The following is a 21,105-nucleotide window of genomic DNA, read 5'->3' as shown; positions in this document are numbered from 1 at the left end:
TTCATTCTTTGTGTTAACTTTTAATTTTGAAATTTATTTAACATGATAATCAGTATCAAAGTCTTATCAGTTGTTACTTTATCCATATTGGGCCAAAACAAAAGCATCAATCATAAGGTTTGTCTCTTTCTTAAAATGTCAAAGTTTCAAATATCTGGATGTTACCTTATTCATCTCTACTTGTCTGTTTTGCTGTTAGTATTATATTAGTGAATACTACTCATCAAACAAAGCATTAATGAGTAATAATTAATTTTCATCTATCTTAATTAATCTGTCCTTTTAGCTTAATTAAGAAGTTACTAGCTAGTTGAAATAATTTAAAAGTAGATAATATAGTGGACAATTAGATAACTCAAAGAAATTGAGAAATCCATTCAGTTAGCTCAAAATTTAATAGGCTCCAACAACTTATGAAATGACAACTTATAAAAAATGAAATAATTGTCGTTTCAGTATTAAGTTGTTTGATACGATTCGCCATTTCTTTAAGTTAGCTTTTGGATATGAGTTATGTTAAACTCAAAATTTATTCGGTGATTTGTTTGTACCATTAACTTTGTTTTGGGTGTGCTTTGAAAATAATAATAATAAAAATATAAATAATAATATATTTAATGAAATTTACTCGATTAGAGAATAAAGTGTACATAGACTTTATTATTATCTTATGAAGATAGATAGGCTATTTTCGAAAAACTCTCGAAGGAAAAAAATTGTTGTCTAAGGCCTTGTGAGGTCCATTTGGTGGCTGAGCCAGTTCAAGTTGAAGTAAAACATTAGTCACATGATTTGGGATTTTTTTTGTTAATCTTTTCTCGATCTTCATACATAAGCCCACTATTGTTTCTTGTTATTCTCAATCTATACTGCATAGCTAAAGCAAATCTATAGCCCATTTTCTTATAAAATGCAGCCCAATAAGTTGGACTATAGTCACAAGCCTAAATTAGTATTTTTCTTTTTTAGTTTTTTTACAGTGTCCGATATCTATACTGAAATTTAATTAAATTTGAATTTGAGTTGAAAATTCTCACAGTAACGGATAAAACACAATCTAACAAAAATGACTCCATATCCAGACTAACCTAGCTTTCCGCACTAGCTTATTTACACAGAATATCAATTAATGATTTGATGGCATATGTTTTTTGAATACTTGTCAATGATGCATAACTAAGTGACTGACAATTTTTTAGTAACTCGATTGGTTGTCTACATAAATTTTCACCTTGGGATTCGATTCTGTAACTCATATACTGTCCCCCTACCTTGAATTTTAAGAAAGAAAAAAATATAATCGAATGACTATGTATACTTTAAATTACAATACTCAATAATTTAAATTAATTCACCCTGGATTTTCTCCAAGCCAAATTTGTACACCTCTTAATCATTAGATTTACTGAATCTAATCATTCTTTACTTATATAAAGTTTGTAATCACTTTCTCATAGGAAATTAGTTAAACATCATTATCCTCTAATTTTGAAGTTTTTATGTCAAAATTAGTCGGTTAAAGATATTAGAAAATAATAGATCACATTGTCGGCCACGTGTTAATGACATTTTTTTATGTAATACATTTAAAATAAAACATATGATTGATCAAATATTGAATTTGTCAATGGCCTGTCTAATTGCATCCTTAATTTATATATATTGCAGGTCTAACTCCTTATTTAATGGAAATTTATTATTTTTATACAAATTTGGTGTTGAAAAAAGAGAAAAAAAGAAGTTGGAATACGTAATTGATTTGAGACGTAAGCATATTATTGGTGCTTATATAATGTGTGGACTTTATCTCTATTATTAGGCTTTATTAAATGTTATTACAACTATAAATGCCCCCTATAGTTTGGGAAATATATATTAAATAGGGATAATAATATGATATGCGGTTGCCAGTATTGTTATCAAAATGGCGTTTGGATTTAAAGAGTATACAATAAAATGGAACTTAAAACGGAACTTAAAACGGAATAAGTTGTATTTTTTGTTCAGATTAGCTAGCGTGCAACTCGATCGATTCTACGTATATTATAATTCTATCCAATAAGATTAAGATATATTAAAATCATATAGTATTTTTATATTCGCTAATAAATAAATATGAAATCTCATGATTTTCAACCACCAAATCACAAATCACAGTCTTAATTAGGTGCTAATTAAAGGGACTAAATTGTCACGTGGTTACACTTGCCACCCATTGAAAAAATAATTTAATTTTTTTTCTCATTAAAGCCAACTTAAAGTTGCTATATTTATATTGAAAGGAAAAAAAGTTGTGTCTTTTCATCATTATAAATAATACAAGGGATCCCACAATACAATAATGGATTAGTGGTGTTCTCATTACCCATTTTTTGCTTTCGACATATGATTTTGTATGACGTTATTCAAGTAATATTACTAAATTTGTGCTATTTTAATGTTCAAAATGAAATTTGATCAACTCCAAATTAAGCAGACATAACAAATTTGTGTAGGTTACTGAAATTAGACCACAAATATTTGCAAATATTGAACTAAAAAGGTCGTTTGTTTTACATAATATTGAGTCCATCAATAGTCGAAGTATATATTATGAATTAATTCTTACTATTTATCCATTTCACTCGATTTAATCCAATGATTTGGGTTTCTAACAACAATAAATTAAACAGAGCTTTATAATTTTTCTCGACACATACAAATAGGAGTGTTCGCGATTTAGATAAAAATCGATTCAATTTAATTAAATAAATCAATTTTATTTAGGTTTTGTTTGATTTGGTTTTACAATTTTTAAAACCTATAGTTTTGGTTTGGGTTTGGTTTTGTTAGAAAAATATGAACTGAAAAGTAATATACATATATTTTATTATTATCCAAACATAATACATAATTTTTACAAATAATTTTAAAGATCTTATATATGTTTTATCTAATTTTATTTTTAATCTATCTATGAACAAGTTGTTTTGTATTTGAGGCATCACTTTCCTTTACACTAAAAGCTCTTGAAGGAGATACAACGAATGGAACTATATCGTTTAGATCAGTTCTTTTATGTATGGATGAACCTGCTTCTTAATAAATAAAATCCTTTCAACTACCAAAAAAAAAAAGAAAAGCAAAAATTTATAAGACGAAAATATTTATCTTATTGTTTTCATGTATATAAGCGTCAATGTCAATTTTGGTAGGACTAGAAATGTCATTATCTCTTCCTAGTTCCCTCTAAACCAAAATGGTTATAAAATTTGAAGCTTCATTCTCAAAAAAATTTAGTGACAGAAAGTTTTATAATGTTAATATTCTGACTATTTTTCATCTTCAATGGATTGTTATCACTTTTTTCTTTTCATTATAAAAGATTTATTGTTTTTACTTCTGCATTCAACAATTGAACTAAATCAAACCAAAATCGATAATGTATACTGCAGGTTTTGGTTTGGTTTGAAAACTTAAAAATTGACTAAATTAATTTAATAATTTTAATCAATAATAATCTAAACCGACCCATTTAACACGCGGACATAAAAATCTCTTAATATAATTTAAAAACGAGCAAATAGTAAATCTGATTCCTATAAAGCCTAAAAATGATAATACTAGTTGTTTGTGAATCGTGAGTTGACTTAATTAAAATAAATTAATGTAACTAACTGATTGCATTCATTCATTAAAGTATATGTTCCTTTTTAAGGAAAATAAGATTATCTTGTAATGGAGGAACGTTTCCAACTTTTATTAGACAAAAGAAAAGTGTATCATATCATAAGATAATATAATTAAATTAATAAAAATATGTTTTTATAAAAGAATAATCTTTTAAATGTAATGATTATAAACTTTAGCATTAATATAAGATTAAATGTTTTATCCATCGATAATACAATTAAATAATAAAATTCTGCTCTATTTAACATCTTGATATTTAAGATGAAACGATCATAATTCAAACACTCAAAAATGATCAAAGTATACTTTTTTTATAAAAAAAAAAAATACAAAGTTAGTGTTAAATTAGGTCTTAGACCTAATTCACATCCTAAAAAACAAGTTCAAAGGGAGAAGAATCGTCAAACCCTTACAAGGAATTCACTCATCTCATTAATCATCAATGTAAGACTTTTTGCTTTAGCAACCCAACATCTCATCTGATACTATGTTGAATTAGGTCCTATACGTACTTAATTCGCACCCCCAAAGCTAGCAAGCTAGCCATCGATGTAAAATATTACTCTCATCGTTTCACAAAGAATAGTCTAGTTTGACTTGACACGGAGTTTAAGAAAATAAAAAAGACTTTTGATCATGTAGTCCTGAATTAAAGTTATGTCAAATGGACAAAATTGTCCTTTAATCTTGTAACCTTAAACATGTCTCGTCGAAAATTGTTACAAAAAAAAAAAGATCAATCTTTTTGAAACAGACTAAACAGGAAAGAAGATAATTCTTTTTGAAACGGATGGGTTAGACGAATATTAAGCAAGGAGGCAAGAACTTCAATGAACTTCATATATACGCTTTGCGTTACAACAATAAAACACCAAAATTAAAAATTAAAAACGATCCATAGGTTAAGCAACATTATATACATGATTTTAACCTTATGTTATTTGATAAATACCTTATTTACCCCTGTGTAAAGAAAAATTAAATTTCAGTTACTTCTTCATCACCATCAACTCCTTTTGTTGAATGTCCAACTCTTGCTGAATGTCCAACTCTTCCTGAATGTCCAATTCTTGATGATCCAACCCTTGATGAATCTCCAGCCCTCAACGACCTTAGTGATTCTTGCGGTAACTCGCTTCGATATTGCTGCACAACTAACACTGATGCCGATGTTGAAATCTCACCGGAAATCAACAAGTTCCCCAACGGCCCCAATTCTGGACAATGATGACTTTTTGAATCAAATGCCGAAACCAATTGCCCCTCAGACATCCTCCCGACTATAAACAAATTACATTTTTTAAATCCGCGAATAACTTCTGTAGTTTCTCTTATATCCTTGACGATACTGTCTTGGAAAATAATAGAACTGTCACCGCTTGATTTCTGTTTCATATCAGAAAGAAAAATCTCGTCCTCTTGTGACTCCGGTACGGGACTGGAGTTCTGAACAATGTCCACGTGGACACTGGCCCCAATAACAGCTGGATCAATTATGAACCGGACCACGTTTAATGTAATGCCAGGGTGCTCTGCGACGCGCATGCCGTAGGCAAGGGCTTCGCGGTCATCATGGCCCCCGAAAAATAAAACCAGGACCGAATAGTTAACTTCACTAGCGGATACATGAGATGCCCCACCGAGCCCTCGATCAATTATGATTCCAACTGAACACGGTGCGTGTTCGAGGACTCTTCTATTCACGTTTCTCAGATCAGCACGAGTTGTTTCGAAATGTCCATCCAATCTCTGATGTTTGTGGAATGGTACAATGATCATCGAGACTCTTTTTCTCTCCGCGCTAGCAATTATGTCTTCGTGCATACTAGACATAGGAGAGATTGCTGTGTTTGGTCTTATCGACACCTTACTGAGTTGTCCAAACGTCTCAAATGCGACAATGACTTGGTTTGATTCGCCTGCTTTCTCTTTATTCCACAAGGGGAGTCCGTTTTTTCGGGCCTTGTGTACCATTAGAATTGCTGAGGGTCTTTCGGTGAGCTCCAAGAGGTGCATCGCGTAGACGCGGAGTCCTTCTTTTTTGTCTGTTCCTCGAGTAGCTTCGATGAGATTTATGAGTGTGGGAATGTTTCTTGTGCCGTGGAAACATGTCAAGATTCGGAGTTGCTTGCTTGTGTCTTTCCTCATTATGGTTCTGTTTTTGTACTCTGTTACAGCCATTTTGGCTGGCTTGTAGGTTGCTATAACTAGTGGTGTTGTCATGAATGTTGTGAAGAGTGCCATCAACACCATAATGGCAAATATTTGATCATTCAATACCTACAAAATTTAATACGGACAAATCATATCGTTTAGTTACTATAAAAGCATTATTATTGAAACGAAAGAAAGGAAAAAGGAAAAAGCTTACCCCTTTATCTTTGCCAATGTTAAGGACAATGAGTTCGACTAGTCCTTTAGTATTCATCAAGAAACCGAGTGCTAACGATTCTTGAACAGATAACTTGCACATGAGAGATACACAAACAGTACCAGCAATTTTCCCAAAACAAGACGTAGCTATAACTAAAACAAGAAGACCCCAAGATTGAGCACCTTGAATAGTAGCTACGTTTGTTTTCAATCCACTAGACACAAAGTACAACGGTAGGAATAAGCCTGATACCAAATCCTCCACTTTTTCCACTAAAGCACCAGCAAATGGCCCTTCTTTTGGTACAAGAACACCAACCACGAAAGCCCCAAATAAAGCATGAATTCCAATAGCATCAGTGGCAAATCCCGCGGCCAAAACAATCGCCAATGTAGCACAAACATACAACTCATTCACCGGCTCTCCCTCAGGACATTGCTTTGCCATCCACTTGAATATTCTAGGTGCAATCAATATACAAAGAAGGATAAAACCTGAACCACTCAACAGGACCCACAAAGAAACAATTGGAGACCCCGAACCTACAACATGACATAACAGATGCGAATTGAGAATTTAAATATTTATATTGCTTAAAAAAAAAAAGTTGCATATGATTCTAATTCTAACCTGAAAGTGCAATAGCAAGAGCTAGTAGAATCCATGCTGCTACGTCATTAACCGCCGCCGCAGACATAGCCATTCGACCAACATCAGTTGTCAATAGCTTAAGTTCAGCTAAAATACGAGCTAAGACAGGGAAGGCAGTGATAGAAAGGGCAACTCCCATAAAGACTAGAAAAGGGGCTTGATTAACCCCTTGGGCAATTGTGGATCGAAGAGCAAAAGATGTACCAATTCCCAATACAAAAGGGAGAGTGATACCAGCAAGGGCAATACATAGTGCTTTTTTTCCGGTTCGACGAAGAGATCTTGGGTCTAACTCAGTCCCAACCAGAAAAAGAAAGAATAAGAGACCAAGATTAGCCAATGTGTCCAACACTGGGAGGCTACTTGGTGGAAATATCGCGTTTAGATAATTTTTGTTACGTCCAAGCGCGGATGGACCTAGTAAAATACCTCCCTACCAAAAATAGAAAAAATCTATTGTCAATACACATACTACGAGTTGATCAACATGCATGTTGGTTTTGGTTTAAATACAAGTACACGATACTAAATTAATTTAATATTGTATATTTCTAATAAGATATCACTTATTTTAAATTCAGTAGTTTTAAATTTTGAATCGGTGACACTAAAAGAGGAATGATGTTTTAGGATAAAGTTATGAAACCATATATCATTAAGAAAAAAAATTGATTCCTTAAAATATGGACGTACATACTTGATCAGTATTAGCAATCAAAGCAAAAGAAAATTACACTTATCAAGATTAAAAAATTATCAAAAAAGTTAAACCTAAGTTTTATTGTTTTAAAAATTGATTCTTTCATTTATCAACCTTAACTACTCCCTTCATTTTTAATTAAATATACTTTTCACAATTGATGCAGAGGGATCTGAAGAATCTCCTCTATTATAGAACTGATTTATACTATATATTATAAGTCCATGCTACAAAGTCAATATATATGTATATGATGTGCAATAAGTAAATTAATTTTGGATACTATGATTTTAATACATAAAATATGTTTTCTAGACTACATATTCCAAAGAGTTGGTTAGAAACAGCCAGGCTAAATCCTACCCGATGTACGTTAGAAAAGAAACAATAACGAATAAATAATAAAAAGGAGTAATATGTACGTTCTTAATGAAGGTGGGCTTTTTAATTATTTTTATTAAAAATAAGAAACCTCTAGTTGCATGAGTGCCAATAATTCTACGCCAAATTAGTCCTTTGAACGTGGAGGCAACAATAATGATTAATTTATTAAGAGAACTTCATATCTTTGATAATAAAAGTGTAATTTAATTGGCAAATATTATTTTAGATCAAGAGGGAGGGTGTAAACATATTGGCTTAAGCTGTGAGAAAGAGGACAAAATGTAAAAGAAGAAAAACTTACGATGATCTCAGCAACAACACGCGGTTGTCTTAGTGGGCGGAGAAGATAGGCGAGGACTCGGGTGAGTACAAGCACCAAACATATTTGTACAATCACCAAAGGGAGTGAATAATGCAACGGATTATCACCTTGTAGTAATCCGCTAGAGGTAGCATGCATCGGCGATGATTCACATTTAACCGCCATAATTCTAATAAGTGAAGTCTGAAATTAATAACCTTAAAAATAAAACAGACTATCGACTGAGGAGAAAAGAAGAGAAAACTTAGGTACTCCAAAGAGTGAGGAACTAAGGAAACTTGACTTTTGCAATTAAAAGAGTTGTGTGTCCTACATAGGGCATTTAACTCCTGTATTTATATGGAGCCACCAAGTTTTGATATGCCAATTATACCCTTTTGGTGGATAAATTTAATAAATATAATAAGTCAACCATGTTTTAATAATTATTATCATCACTTTAAGGAAACTTGACTTTTGCAATTAAAAAAAGTCTCTCTCTCGTTTTCCTTTTTCTTTTCATTAATCTCCATTTTTAGTCGTTCATTATTAAAAAAATTTATTATTCAATAATACACGCTTAATTTGAAAAATTAAAAGATAATTCATTTTTTGTGTTTATTCTATTTTTGATATTAAATTCTACTATTTATATTTTTCAAAACATTAAATGTAATATATTCAAGGGGTGACCATTCGTCTATTTTTTTTTGTTCTGTTATGTTGTTCAAAGATCAATTTGACTAATTTTTAAAGTTAAATTAGATTAAATTAATTTTATATTTTTTAAAAAAAATTAAATATTAAAAAGCTATACGAAAGATACTATAAATTGCAATTTTATACATATCAATATGATTAAATCGTAAAATATTAGTTAAAATTTTTATATTTTAGCTCTAGAAAAGAAAACTATGAAAATTAAAAGGGGACAGAGATGATATTACTTTTATTATCTATTGTTCTTAAACGGCGTGTCGAGTTAATGATGAATAATTATTATTGGACCCAAAGAGTAATTTCGAGCTTCACCTTTGATATGTAATTATTTTTAATTCCTCTAAGTTTGGAGCCATAAATTGCGGGTCTGCCTTCTGTTATTTGTCCATAATGAGTTGAAATGTGTACAAATTAAATACTCCCTCCCCCAGTTTTATTTTAAATTGTCTTGTATTTACTTAACAGGACTAATAAATAAAATCACAATTTATTTTTAAAAAATATACATTATTTTTAGAACAAAGACAATTTAAAATGGAAAATTTATTGTATTACATAATAAAAATATACATTTTATTTTTAGAGTAATGGATGCAGTAACATACCCGAAAACTTCAGTTCCTAATAAAAAATTACGGCCTCCCTTCATTTTAAATTTTACATGTCCTTTAAAAACTATTAATATGAGTGTTTTATTACAATGTATGCATTAGTTAATTTTTAAGTATTAGATCTTCAAAAATAATTCACAAACAAGTTCTTATATTGTTAAAGATAAGATATGATTTTGTTTTTTTATCTTTTCTTGATACAAAATGACAAGTAAAAGAATAAACATAATATATATATTGGATCCTAAATTTTTTACTTTGACCTTCAACTTTCATAATACACAAACAGACACTTTAACTATCCAATTTTTTAATAAATAAACACATGAGTCCTACATGACACAATACACGTAGGACAAAAAATGACATGTGGGACATGTGTGTCTATCTGTTCAATTTTATACAAGTTTAATTGTCTAATTGTGCACACTCAAAATTAAAAGGCATAAATGTAACTCGAAACCAAATTAAAAGGCACATTTATGTATTATGCCCTCAAAATATCATGCAATTTGAGAAAGTACACACTCTGGCCCTGATAACAATAAGTCAATTGCTTAGATAGACCATAAAGATACATATATCAAGTGTTACACTTGAATTTTTTTATAGTATCGCTGTCCCATTTTATGTGAGGTAGATTGACTCAAGAAGAAGTTTAAGTAAGATATGAAGATTTTTAAAACTTGTGTCCATAATGAATCACAAAATTTGTGTGGCTATAAATCATTTCATTAAGGGTAAAATAGATATTTTATAGTTAAAATTACAACTTAATTTAATATAGAAATGTGTCATTCTTTTTTAAACTGATTAAAACAAAATGTAAATCACATAAATTGAGACAGATGAAATACCAACATTTTAATTTTGTAGCTTCTTCACATTCACGATAAGGAAACAAAATAATTAGTTATACAATTTTCTCTAATTTGTATATTGAAATTAAAATTTGAATACACAAGAGTAATTTCAAAATTTGATGAATTTTTCTTCATTTAAAAGAGGTGAACAAGTGCACATAGGAGATGATAGATTCAATTCAAGGGTTTTAAATAAATTTTAATTTCTTAAAAGAATATTCAAAAAATGTGAATCTAATAGGGGTGGTGGGACCCAGGGATGGGAAAAAACTTTAGATTAAAGCACGTTGTAATAAAAATCACGAGTCAATTAAATATAAAAATATTTTTGGTACCACAATAATTCACAATATGACTCCTCCCAATTTCATTTTATTATATGCATTTATTGATGTCAACTATAGGAATAATAATTAATAAATACTATATATATTTCTTTGCATCATTTCGTATTGCCATGTGTAATCTTTTCTTTTTCACTCTCTAATGGACGATAATCTCCTTTTTGTTTAGATGATTGACAGTACTTATGATTAGTTTTAATATAATATTTATCTTGATTTTTATATAAGAGGTTTATTATATTATAATATTAAATTCATTATTATATAACAATGAATAATTTTAGTTTGAGAAGAGGGGATGCACTTGGATGTTTAGATGGTAAACACTTTTAATTTAATTTTAAAATTATAAATTTAAATCACGTGAGTAAAAAAAGATGAAAGTTTCTATGTACAAAAAAATTAAAAAAAATTACTTTATGTAATAATATATTTGGCATGTGATGCTACTATAATTTAGAGTCCGGAACCTAAATGGTATAAAATATTAATAAAAATTTTAAAATGGTATATAAAATTTTATATTAATATTTTATATTAATCAAAACAGCAAAATCACTGAAATAATAAGTGATTTCTCCGCCAGAAAAAATAAAATCGCTGCTACTGCAACAATTTTGTAAAATGTGATTTTAAAAAACATAAAAAAAATTTTTTGCCGAATGTGATTTTGCAAAATGTGCATACACTTTGAAGAAATATATATATATATATATATATATATATATATATATATATATATATTGACGATTCAATATAAAAACATTTTGGAATGACAAATAATGGAACATATAATTTAGGTTATCCATCTAAATTTTCTCTTAATTACCTATTTATATACATTTATTTATGTCAACTATATTATAGAGATGACCGTTCGTCTGTGTTATTTCAAATTAGTCATTTTCTTTTTCCTTTTCTACCTTTTATGGGATAAACTAAACTTACAGTTATGAGCAACAGTTTTATCACCAAATATTAACTAGAATTCATGTATGTTTCATCAATAGAGTGAATTGTTTCTCATCATTATTTTTTCGTTCAAACTTATAACATATTTAGAACAAAATTTTGAAGAATTTGGTAAAAAATAACATAGTTTAAAGAGCATTTTTAAAATTGGAAAATTTAAACCAGTAGAAAAAATAGAATTAGAATCAGATTAGAAACAATACGCAAAATATTTTTTCTCAAAAAAGAAAATCGATCCCACTGCAAGCGCAATGCCCCTTTAAGGAAGTTATTTCTCTCAAGTACCTAGATTACTAGAATATATTCTCACAGGATAGAATGATCTTACTCACCGGTGAAGCGTTACCTATAACCATGGTGTTAGTGAACCACTCAACGACAGTGAAGTAGACTTAGAATACTATATTTAGTAGTAGAAGAAGAAGTCTGGAAAATTGGCTATATTAAAATGAGAGAAAATTCCTCTATTATAGACAACAAATGGATAGTGTGAAAATGTTCTTGTTGTACCTTACCGGAAATTTTTTTTATTAAAATCACAACTCTTCATAAAAATCGCAACTCTTCATTTTTTATTTACATATTTTAGAACCTAACAGTTGCATCTTATCCCACAAGTTTCTTCAATTACAAGAACTTTAAATTTTTTATTACTATCAAATACATTCATTATTTGTTCAATATATTGCAAATGATACACTACTTTAATATAAAGAATGTATCTAATAGGATATGAATGTTTATAAAAAATTTTAAATGAAAAAAATTTTTAGAAAATAAAATATCTTAAATTATGTATTATACATTTTCCCCAATTTTGTAATTAAACACTTATATAGCTACACTTCTTGCCCCTTATTTCAAATTCAGGAATAAGTCTTTTGTGCCAGCAAAGATAAAACCCTTTGTACTTATTCTATTTGAAGAGTGGATAGATTGTCGACAACATGTTTAAATATTTTGAGATGTCCATATTCATTCATAATAAACAATTGTATGGATAATTTAGTGTATTGTCGACATATATATTATAATCCAACAACTTCCATATATACAATTAAAATAATAAGCTCTAACCCTTTTTATATCGATATCGTTTGTTTGAAAATTTTTAATTATTATAACAAAATATAGTTACTTCTTTAGTTTTAATTTACATAGCATTTTTTATTTTTTAAAAGTCAAATAATTTAAGTTTGATTGAAAATATTTTTTAAATTTTTATAAATAATATTTATATATTTATAAAACTACGTAAAAAGTACTATAAGTCATATAATTAATAATTCAAAATGTTTAAAAAAATATTTAAATAATTTACTATCAAATATAAAGTTTTTTTGAATCTCCAAATTTAAAAAGTACCACATAAATTAAGATGAATAAAATATTAAATAACATAAAATATAATATGAAAGTCCAATTGTGTATGACTATTGGAAATTAGAGGGACATGAATTGGACACATGGAAGTCCAGAGTAGATTTGCAAGTGTAAATTAAATGATAATTAGCGAGAGACCATACTTGGGAAGGTATAATTGCAAAAGAAGAAGAAAAATTATTATTTTGATTATTCCCTCTAATGATATAAAAGAATATAAATGATTAATGACATTATTCTCTATAGAATAGTTATAAATTAGATTACTTTTGGTTCATCATACCAAATGCATCCCCTGTTGCCCTTTTCCTACAAACACACCTACCGGTGTGCATCGGTCGGTTCGATTCGGTTTTACATATAATCGATTTGGTTAATCGGTTTTCGATTTTAAAATATGCTAATCCAATAACAAATTAATAAGAAATTTTTTATCGATTTATCGGTTTTTGATGTTATCGGTTCGATTTCAGTTAACCCAATAAGAAAATGTCGATCAAATTATATATAATAGTACGTATGTTATTAGTTACATGTTACCAACTTAATGCCAAAACATAATAGAAAATTTTGAATGTTGATCAAATTACTAACATTCACAAACTTGCAAAAGTTATCGCCTACAATTATGAACTAGAATTAAAACTAAAATAAAATATTTCAATGAGACAATCTTGAACAGTTGCTTGATCCACCAGATAATCAACAAAGTTCTCACCAATTTCCTAACAAAAAAATCACATACCCTGAAAAGCTAATACTAAATCTATTTATATATTAAATTATGTATATTTAATATTGAGGAAGGGTAAGGTAAAGTAGTAAATTACTATCGTCTTATTGGGTTATTGGTTTACCCGATAACCCAGTAGGTAAAAACCGAAACCGACCCAATAACCCAATAATTATTTTTTCTAAACCCATTAAAAACTCAATAATCTAATAACCCAATAACCCAATAATATTTTATCGGTTCGATTTATTGGTCGGTTCGGTTTTTACACACCCCTAAACACAACAGAAATAAAATATATTAAATAATTTTATGGTTTTAAGAATAGATGTACAATAGGGTGTGTTTGGGAGGAGGGAAATATTTTCAAGAAATTTTTTTATATTTTTCAATACGTAAATATATATAAATTATTATCTTAAAAGATATTTGTGTATATTTAAATCACAAATGTAATGGAAAGGTGAGAGATAGGAGCGTGGGGTGGGCGCTACACATAAATAATTTACAGTAATAATTAATAAAAGTAATAGATTAATTATTATTTAATATATACTTTTAGAGACAATTAAGAAAGATAATTTTTAATATGAAATATCACTTTTAAAACTTATTTTTTTTATTTTTATTAAAAAAATAATTTTTCTCATTTTTAAATAACTTATTTTCGTAAAAAAATATTTTTCATAAAATTTAACCAGTCAAATATTTTTCATATCGAACACACTCCAAGTAATCCAGCTTTTGCCTAATAAATATCTAATAAGTATTATTTAATGGACTTAAATATGCAACTAACTTTAGATGTTTATACATTTATAGTTTTATACCTTGCTCTTTCGTCCCTTTTGCTTAAGCACTTGACAATATAATAGTGGCCAAAATTTCACTTGACCTTTAAACCCCACAACTTACGTAACAAAGTTTTAATTTATTCGTCTTATTTTTTTAATTTATTTTTAAAAGTATTTTTTATTTTTTCTAATTTTTTACTTGACATTTAATACTATAAGATTAAAGAATATTTTGATACATTTGACATATAATTAATTTAAAATTATAATATTTACTTTCTTAAACTCTCACCTAATTAAAATATGAAAAACAAATTAAAATGAAAGAAACGTATTTCTTATATAATTTTCGCGTTACAAGATTATATGTTTTTTCATCGTTTTTCCGGTGTCAAACTCTCTAACATTGAAGAACAATATAAATTAAATAAACAAAAAGTTATTTCTCTAACAATTTAAACATGAAAAGATTAAACAATTGAATTGACATTCAAACAGATAAAAATCTTAGATAAGTGAAAGTTTTATTGAAAAATTAATTTTTCAAATAAAATAATCACATCACTTAGAAACGAAGTACGTGAAGCTATATTTGAAATTTTCCATAGTTTTATTTTAATTTATGTTGATTGTTGACTATTAATTAATGAGATAAGTGCATTATCCTTAATAGTTCATATCGCAGACTTATCTTATTCAGCAAAATTTAATTAATACTAATAAATTTTAACTTGGTCGTAATACTTCAGCTCTTTGCTCATCATCTTCAATTATTGAAAATTAAAATACTATGCATTTGTCGTGTCATTTAAATCTTATACTCTCTTCTTTCACTTTTATTTGTCATGTTATAATTTTCGAAAGTTAGTGTGACTATTTTTTAAAGTTAAATCAGATTATACTAATTCGATATTTCAAATAAAAAATTTTAATATTTTAAAACTATATGAAAAATACTATAAATTGCAACTTTTTGCATATCAATTTGATGAAAAAATCAATCTTAAAATGTTAATCAAAGTTCTTATAATTTGACTCTGAAAATAAAGATTATGACAAAAAATAGTGAACGAAGCGAGTACATCGTGAAGTACGATAATATCAATAAAGAATAATAGCTTAAAAATATTGAAATAATTGTACAACTTTTTTTATTTTATTCCACATTATTGATAAAATGAAGTATGACAGCAGATCTAGTTTGAATTTGGTTAGTTAAATGAATTTATTTAACAAACTTGGAATTGACAAAAGTTGTTGTATAACAATTTCGTTGATAAAATAATGCCAGATAATTAAAAGGATGTAATATATAATAACTGTATCTTATCATGACTGTCCATTGTTGGCGAAAGTACAATTCCAAATAAAAAAAAAATATGAAAAAAATAAAATATTTTCAGGTTTGAGGCATTTATATCTCTCTTCAATGAGCTTTAAGTCCATTATAACACTTATTTATCGATTCAATAGTAATTCTCTTGACTTGTCCCCTAGTCCGGGATAAAATATCCTAACAATACTATATAATTCAACAAATTTTGTATAAGAGTTGAGTCACCAGCTCTACCAGAAAAAATATATCTTTCTTCAATTAAATTTAAAAAAATTCTAACTTTCCTTTTCTTGCACTATGGTTTTTTTCGAAAAACTAAAAATATTTTTAGGTTAGACGCGACATCTCGTTTATATATATATATATGTGACTCTACAAGCTTTGAACAAGAGTTGATCCTAAGTTCCATCAAAAGAACACATTCCTTCGACTAATTAATGTGATCGATCAATTTAATCTATATTTCTCCAAAGGAGAAAAGTGTAATTTAAGTAGGCTATTTGAATTATGAGTTATGACATTCATAAATTTTACCGTTTCCGCTAATTTAACCCCTCACATCAGAGCACAAAATTTATATAAAACTTATCCTTGGTCTATCTACTTTACCAATATGGTAGAGGTATACACTACTTATATAGACTTCAATCGTATATATTGTGTATAAGTATATATAATATATGTATATGCGATATAAAATATAAACTATTGATGCACTGTACATATTTTGTAAATTAGACGATCAAAGATATTCAGACACAATTTTTCCTTAAAATGGGACACACAGTGCCCAAAATATTGATCTTAGAGTCAGCCTTTCACGAATTTGGGCTTATGTGAGCTAAGTTGGGCCAAACACCCAATCATTATTGGGCTGAAATTGAGGTTCAGTACGCTGGACAGTACGAAGCATAAAGGGAAAATTGTATATAATAGCAAACTAAAAACCTAAATTAAATGGAATGGCTAGGGTTTGATTTAATTGTGCTCCATAGCAAACATTAGCTAAAATTTGCCAGCGTCTCTCTCCCAAAATATCGCTTGCCACTCTCCATTCTCGCTCACCTCTCTCGCTTTATACACAGAAGTGTATAATTCTGTTTCCGTTTTGTATAAAGCGAGAGAAAATTGTATATACACATGCAAAAATGTATATCTTCGTGTTATACACTTTATTATACAATTTACAAACATTTTACTTCAAATATTGCAGAGAAAAAGGCCAACGAATCATACAATTGCAGTGAAATACAATTTTCTCTAGCTTTATACAACAGAAGTGTATATATTGTGTTTCTGTTTTTGTATAAAGCGAGAAAAACATATATCTTCTTGCTATACACTTATAATTATGCAATATACATACATTTTAATTCGATTCAACTGTATGCAGAGCAAATTATACAATTGCAGCGAAATAGGCCAACGAATTATACAATTTAGGCTAGCAAATTATACAATTTAAGCCAGCGAATTATACAATTGTATATGTATAGCGAATTATACAGTTTTATGTTTACTATGGAGCGCAATTATGCAAACTTTGCTATAGCATATAAATATGAATTTTTTGTTTGTTATATGTGAAAGTTGTGTGCGTTTTCTCCTTCAAATTTATGCTCCACCAGGCACTAGACCTTAGGTTTCTAGAAAGGGTAAAAGGGCCAACTTCGTGCACCTTGACTAATATCACATGATATCATCATCTAATATTTTTCGTCTTCGCTAAATTTTTAAATTTGAGATAATATTTTCAACCACTTTATTGATCTAAGAACTTTCACTTAATTGGCCAATCAAGCCCATTGTTTCAAAAAAATATAATCAGATTAATGCTTTAATAATAAGAATGGTTTAGTGTATTAACCGGATATTTATTCTAAAATATAAGTACCAATTTTATCGTACTTAAGTAATAAGTTGAGGTTCAAGTTGCACTGATTAATTAATTATCATTAAATAAACAAACCTAACGTTACTATTTTTGTAGTACTAATCATTAATCTTGCTCCTACATGACAAAAAGTAGTTTTCTTAATAAACTTAGAGCCTGTTTGGCTCAGCTTAAAAGCTGATCAAATTGACTTAAAAGCTGGTTTTTGACTTATTTAGCTGTTTGATAATATTCAAAACAGCTTATTTTAAGTTAAAAAAATTTATTTTAAGCCAAAAGTTAAAAGCTGGGGTAGGTGTGCTTTTTTTTTCCAGCTTATAAACTGTTTTAAGTTGACCACATTTTTACCTTTTTGCCCTTAATATTTTTATACAATCTCCAAATTACCCACATAATTCTAACATCTCTTTCTTCAATTTTTTCCTTTTACGTGTGGATGATAGACAATTACTATTACTAATGAATGAAAATAAAATAAATCTTAAATCTTTCAAGTGATCTATTCAAATTATATATTATTAAAATGTAAAATAAGTTGCACATATAACTTAAATAAAAATTTATATTCCTCTTATAAATAATTTGTGATAATAAAGAAATATGTGAATGATAGACAATTATTATTACCTATGGATGAAACTAAAATAAAATCTTAAATCGTTCTTTAATCTATTCAAATTATATATCTTTAAAATCTATAATAAGTTTATATTCCTTTTATAAATAATTTGTGATGAGAAAGAAAATAATTTGTGATGAAAAAGAAATATGTGAATGATAGTAAAATATAATTATTTATGGCTGTAAAATATAAATTAATTAACTTTTATTATGTTAACAACTTTTAAGGTTATTTCAGACATTTTGATTTAAAAAGCTGTTTATCACCACTTATTTGCCAAACACATCAACAACTTTTTTTTAATGTCACGACCCAAATCCGGGCCGCGACTGGCACCCACACTTACCCTCCTATGTGAGCGAACCAACCAATCTAAACCTTAACATTTCAATGTAATAACAACAGAAAGTAATGCGGAAGACTTAAACTCATTAATAAAAACCAATTCAATAACTATCAATATTCAACATCTATTATTCCCAAAACCTGGAAGTCATCATCACAAGAACATCTACTTTCAACTACTAATTCTAAGAGTTTCTAAGAAGATAAAAATACATAAGAAGCTAGTCCATGCCGGAAGTTCAAGGCATCAAGACATGAAGGAGAAGATCCAGACCAAGCTAGAAGCGTTAGCTCACCCTGAAGATCCGGTGTGACGAAGACTGGCTTGAGTTACTGTTGAGTCGAAGATGACGGCACGTTTGCTGCACTCCACAAATAACAAGAAGAAAAACATAAAAATAGGGGTCAGTACAAAACACGGGTACTGAGTAGATATCATCGGTCAACTCAAAATAGGGAACAGTATATATCAATATTATCGTAAATCAACTATAAAACTCAACATGTAGCAACAACAAGTATTATAATCATCATTAAGTACCATCAAGTTCATCCATGAGGGCTCAAGCCTCAATACCATACTCATTTGGGAATTATATTCATTAGATTGAGTATATTAACATCTTTCAAGATTCATTATCTTTCTTCCTCTTGTGTCGGTACGTGACACTCCGATCCCCTACCACTATGTGTCGGTACGTGACACTCCGATCCCCTACCACTATGTGTCGGTACGTGACACTCCGATCCCCTACATGTGTTGGAACGTGACACTCCGATCCCCTACATGTGTCGGTACGTGACACTCCGATCCCCTACATGTGTCGGAACGTGACACTCCGATCCCTTACATGTGTCGGAACGTGACACTCCGATCCCCTACATGTGTCGGTACGTGACACTCCGATCCACTAATACTATGTGTCGGAACGTGACACTCCGATCCACTAATACTATGTGTCGGAACGTGACACTCCGATCCACTAATATCATTCTGTAAATCATCAAGCCTTCTCTATTCCAAGGCATTATCAATCCCATTACTTTAATTCATAAAGCCTTCTTCTATACCAAGGCATCATCATTAATAATGTATATTAAAGTTTCTTTTCAAGATTTGGGATTCAATATTTTCATCATGTTATCTTATCACAATCACATAATCATATTCATGCAAACATACAATTAAGCATATAGTAGGGTTTACAATACTACTAATACATATCATTCTCTATTAAGAGTTTACTATGAAAGCATGAAAACCATAACCTACCTCCACCGAAGAATTGCGATCAACAAGCTATCTTCTCAAAATCCTTGCTATCCTCTTCGTTTCTCTCTCTCTCTACTCGTTCTCTTTCTTTTTCTGTCTCTCTTTGTTCTTTCTATTTTCTTATTCAAACCCTCTTTCTTTTACCCTAATTAGTATATAATTAAGAATAAAAGGTGGCAATAATACCCCACTAATTAATTTAGGATTACCTCTTTTAACCCCCAAGAATTTGAGTTATTAATATAAACCCACGAACTTTATAATTAAGGCAAGAATAGTCAAAAACGTCCCTTAAAGCTTAACTAGAAATCCGACTCCAACTGGGATTACGCAAACTGTCCGTCGCATAGTTCAGAGACTCAATTTCTCTGAAAAGTCTGTGACGGTCCGTCACACCTGTGATGGTCCGTCCTGCCATTCCGTCACAAAGTTCAGAGAGTCGATTTTCAGTACCCAATTTCAGATTTTCTAAGTGTTTTGAAACGAGACCCTGTGACGGTCCGTCGTGCCCATGACGTTCCGTCGTGGGGTCCGTCGCTTCTGCCAGTTTTTCCAGAATTGAAGTCTGTTGCTCAAAACGACTAAACGGGTCGTTACATTTAACTTCAGCACTTTTATCCAAACGCATAACTGCTTATTTTAAAAATAAGTTTCAGCACTTTCAAAAGTATTTTTTTAAAGCTGCTTTTATTAAGCCCATCCAAACGGGCCCTCAGTAACAAAACAAGCTTAATCTTCCCTTTATTTTCTTGTGTAATAGTCAATTATTAATTAATTTAAAGAGAAGAAGCACTTCCTCTCAGTGATTTCTCAATTCATAAAATTCAAACATATTATTTCTGGTTTTCCTGTCACTCATAATGATTGAGAACTTTTACCTTAATACTTTTTGTTAAAAAATATTTCTCACCCACTCAATCCCATTTATGTAATAAAATATTAGATAGATTCAAAATTTAAGAAAATGTTTTTTTTCTCATTTAAATTAAATTATTATCTAAAATAAGTTATAAATAATTATATGACTATAAAATAATATCATAAATCATAAAATGAAAACTTAAAGATAATTTCAAAAAAATATTATATATTTTAAAATAATTAACGAATTAAAAAGCGCAAAAAAGGAGCAC

The 21,105-nt window shown here is 29.1% G+C and overlaps 1 protein-coding gene across 1 annotated transcript; it reads right to left on the bottom strand.

Annotated features, from left to right (window-relative positions):
• Positions 1 to 4,478: 4,478 nt before the first annotated feature.
• LOC101262773 (cation/H(+) antiporter 18-like) lies at positions 4,479 to 8,415 on the bottom strand. The gene is made up of 4 exons (XM_004233041.5): positions 8,083 to 8,415; positions 6,677 to 7,130; positions 6,044 to 6,588; positions 4,479 to 5,952 (listed from the first exon to the last, which is right to left on the bottom strand). The coding sequence occupies exons 1-4, from the start codon at positions 8,266 to 8,268 to the stop codon at positions 4,651 to 4,653; spliced, it is 2,487 nt and encodes an 828-aa protein (XP_004233089.1). The 5' UTR covers positions 8,269 to 8,415; the 3' UTR covers positions 4,479 to 4,650.
• Between the last annotated feature and the right edge of the window lie 12,690 nt (positions 8,416 to 21,105).

Source organism: Solanum lycopersicum, chromosome 2 (assembly GCF_036512215.1).
Source record: "Solanum lycopersicum chromosome 2, SLM_r2.1".
Lineage (NCBI taxonomy): Eukaryota > Viridiplantae > Streptophyta > Magnoliopsida > Solanales > Solanaceae > Solanum > Solanum lycopersicum.
The sequence above is the reverse complement of the archived record's forward strand: the minus strand, read 5'-3'. Positions and strand labels throughout refer to the sequence as shown.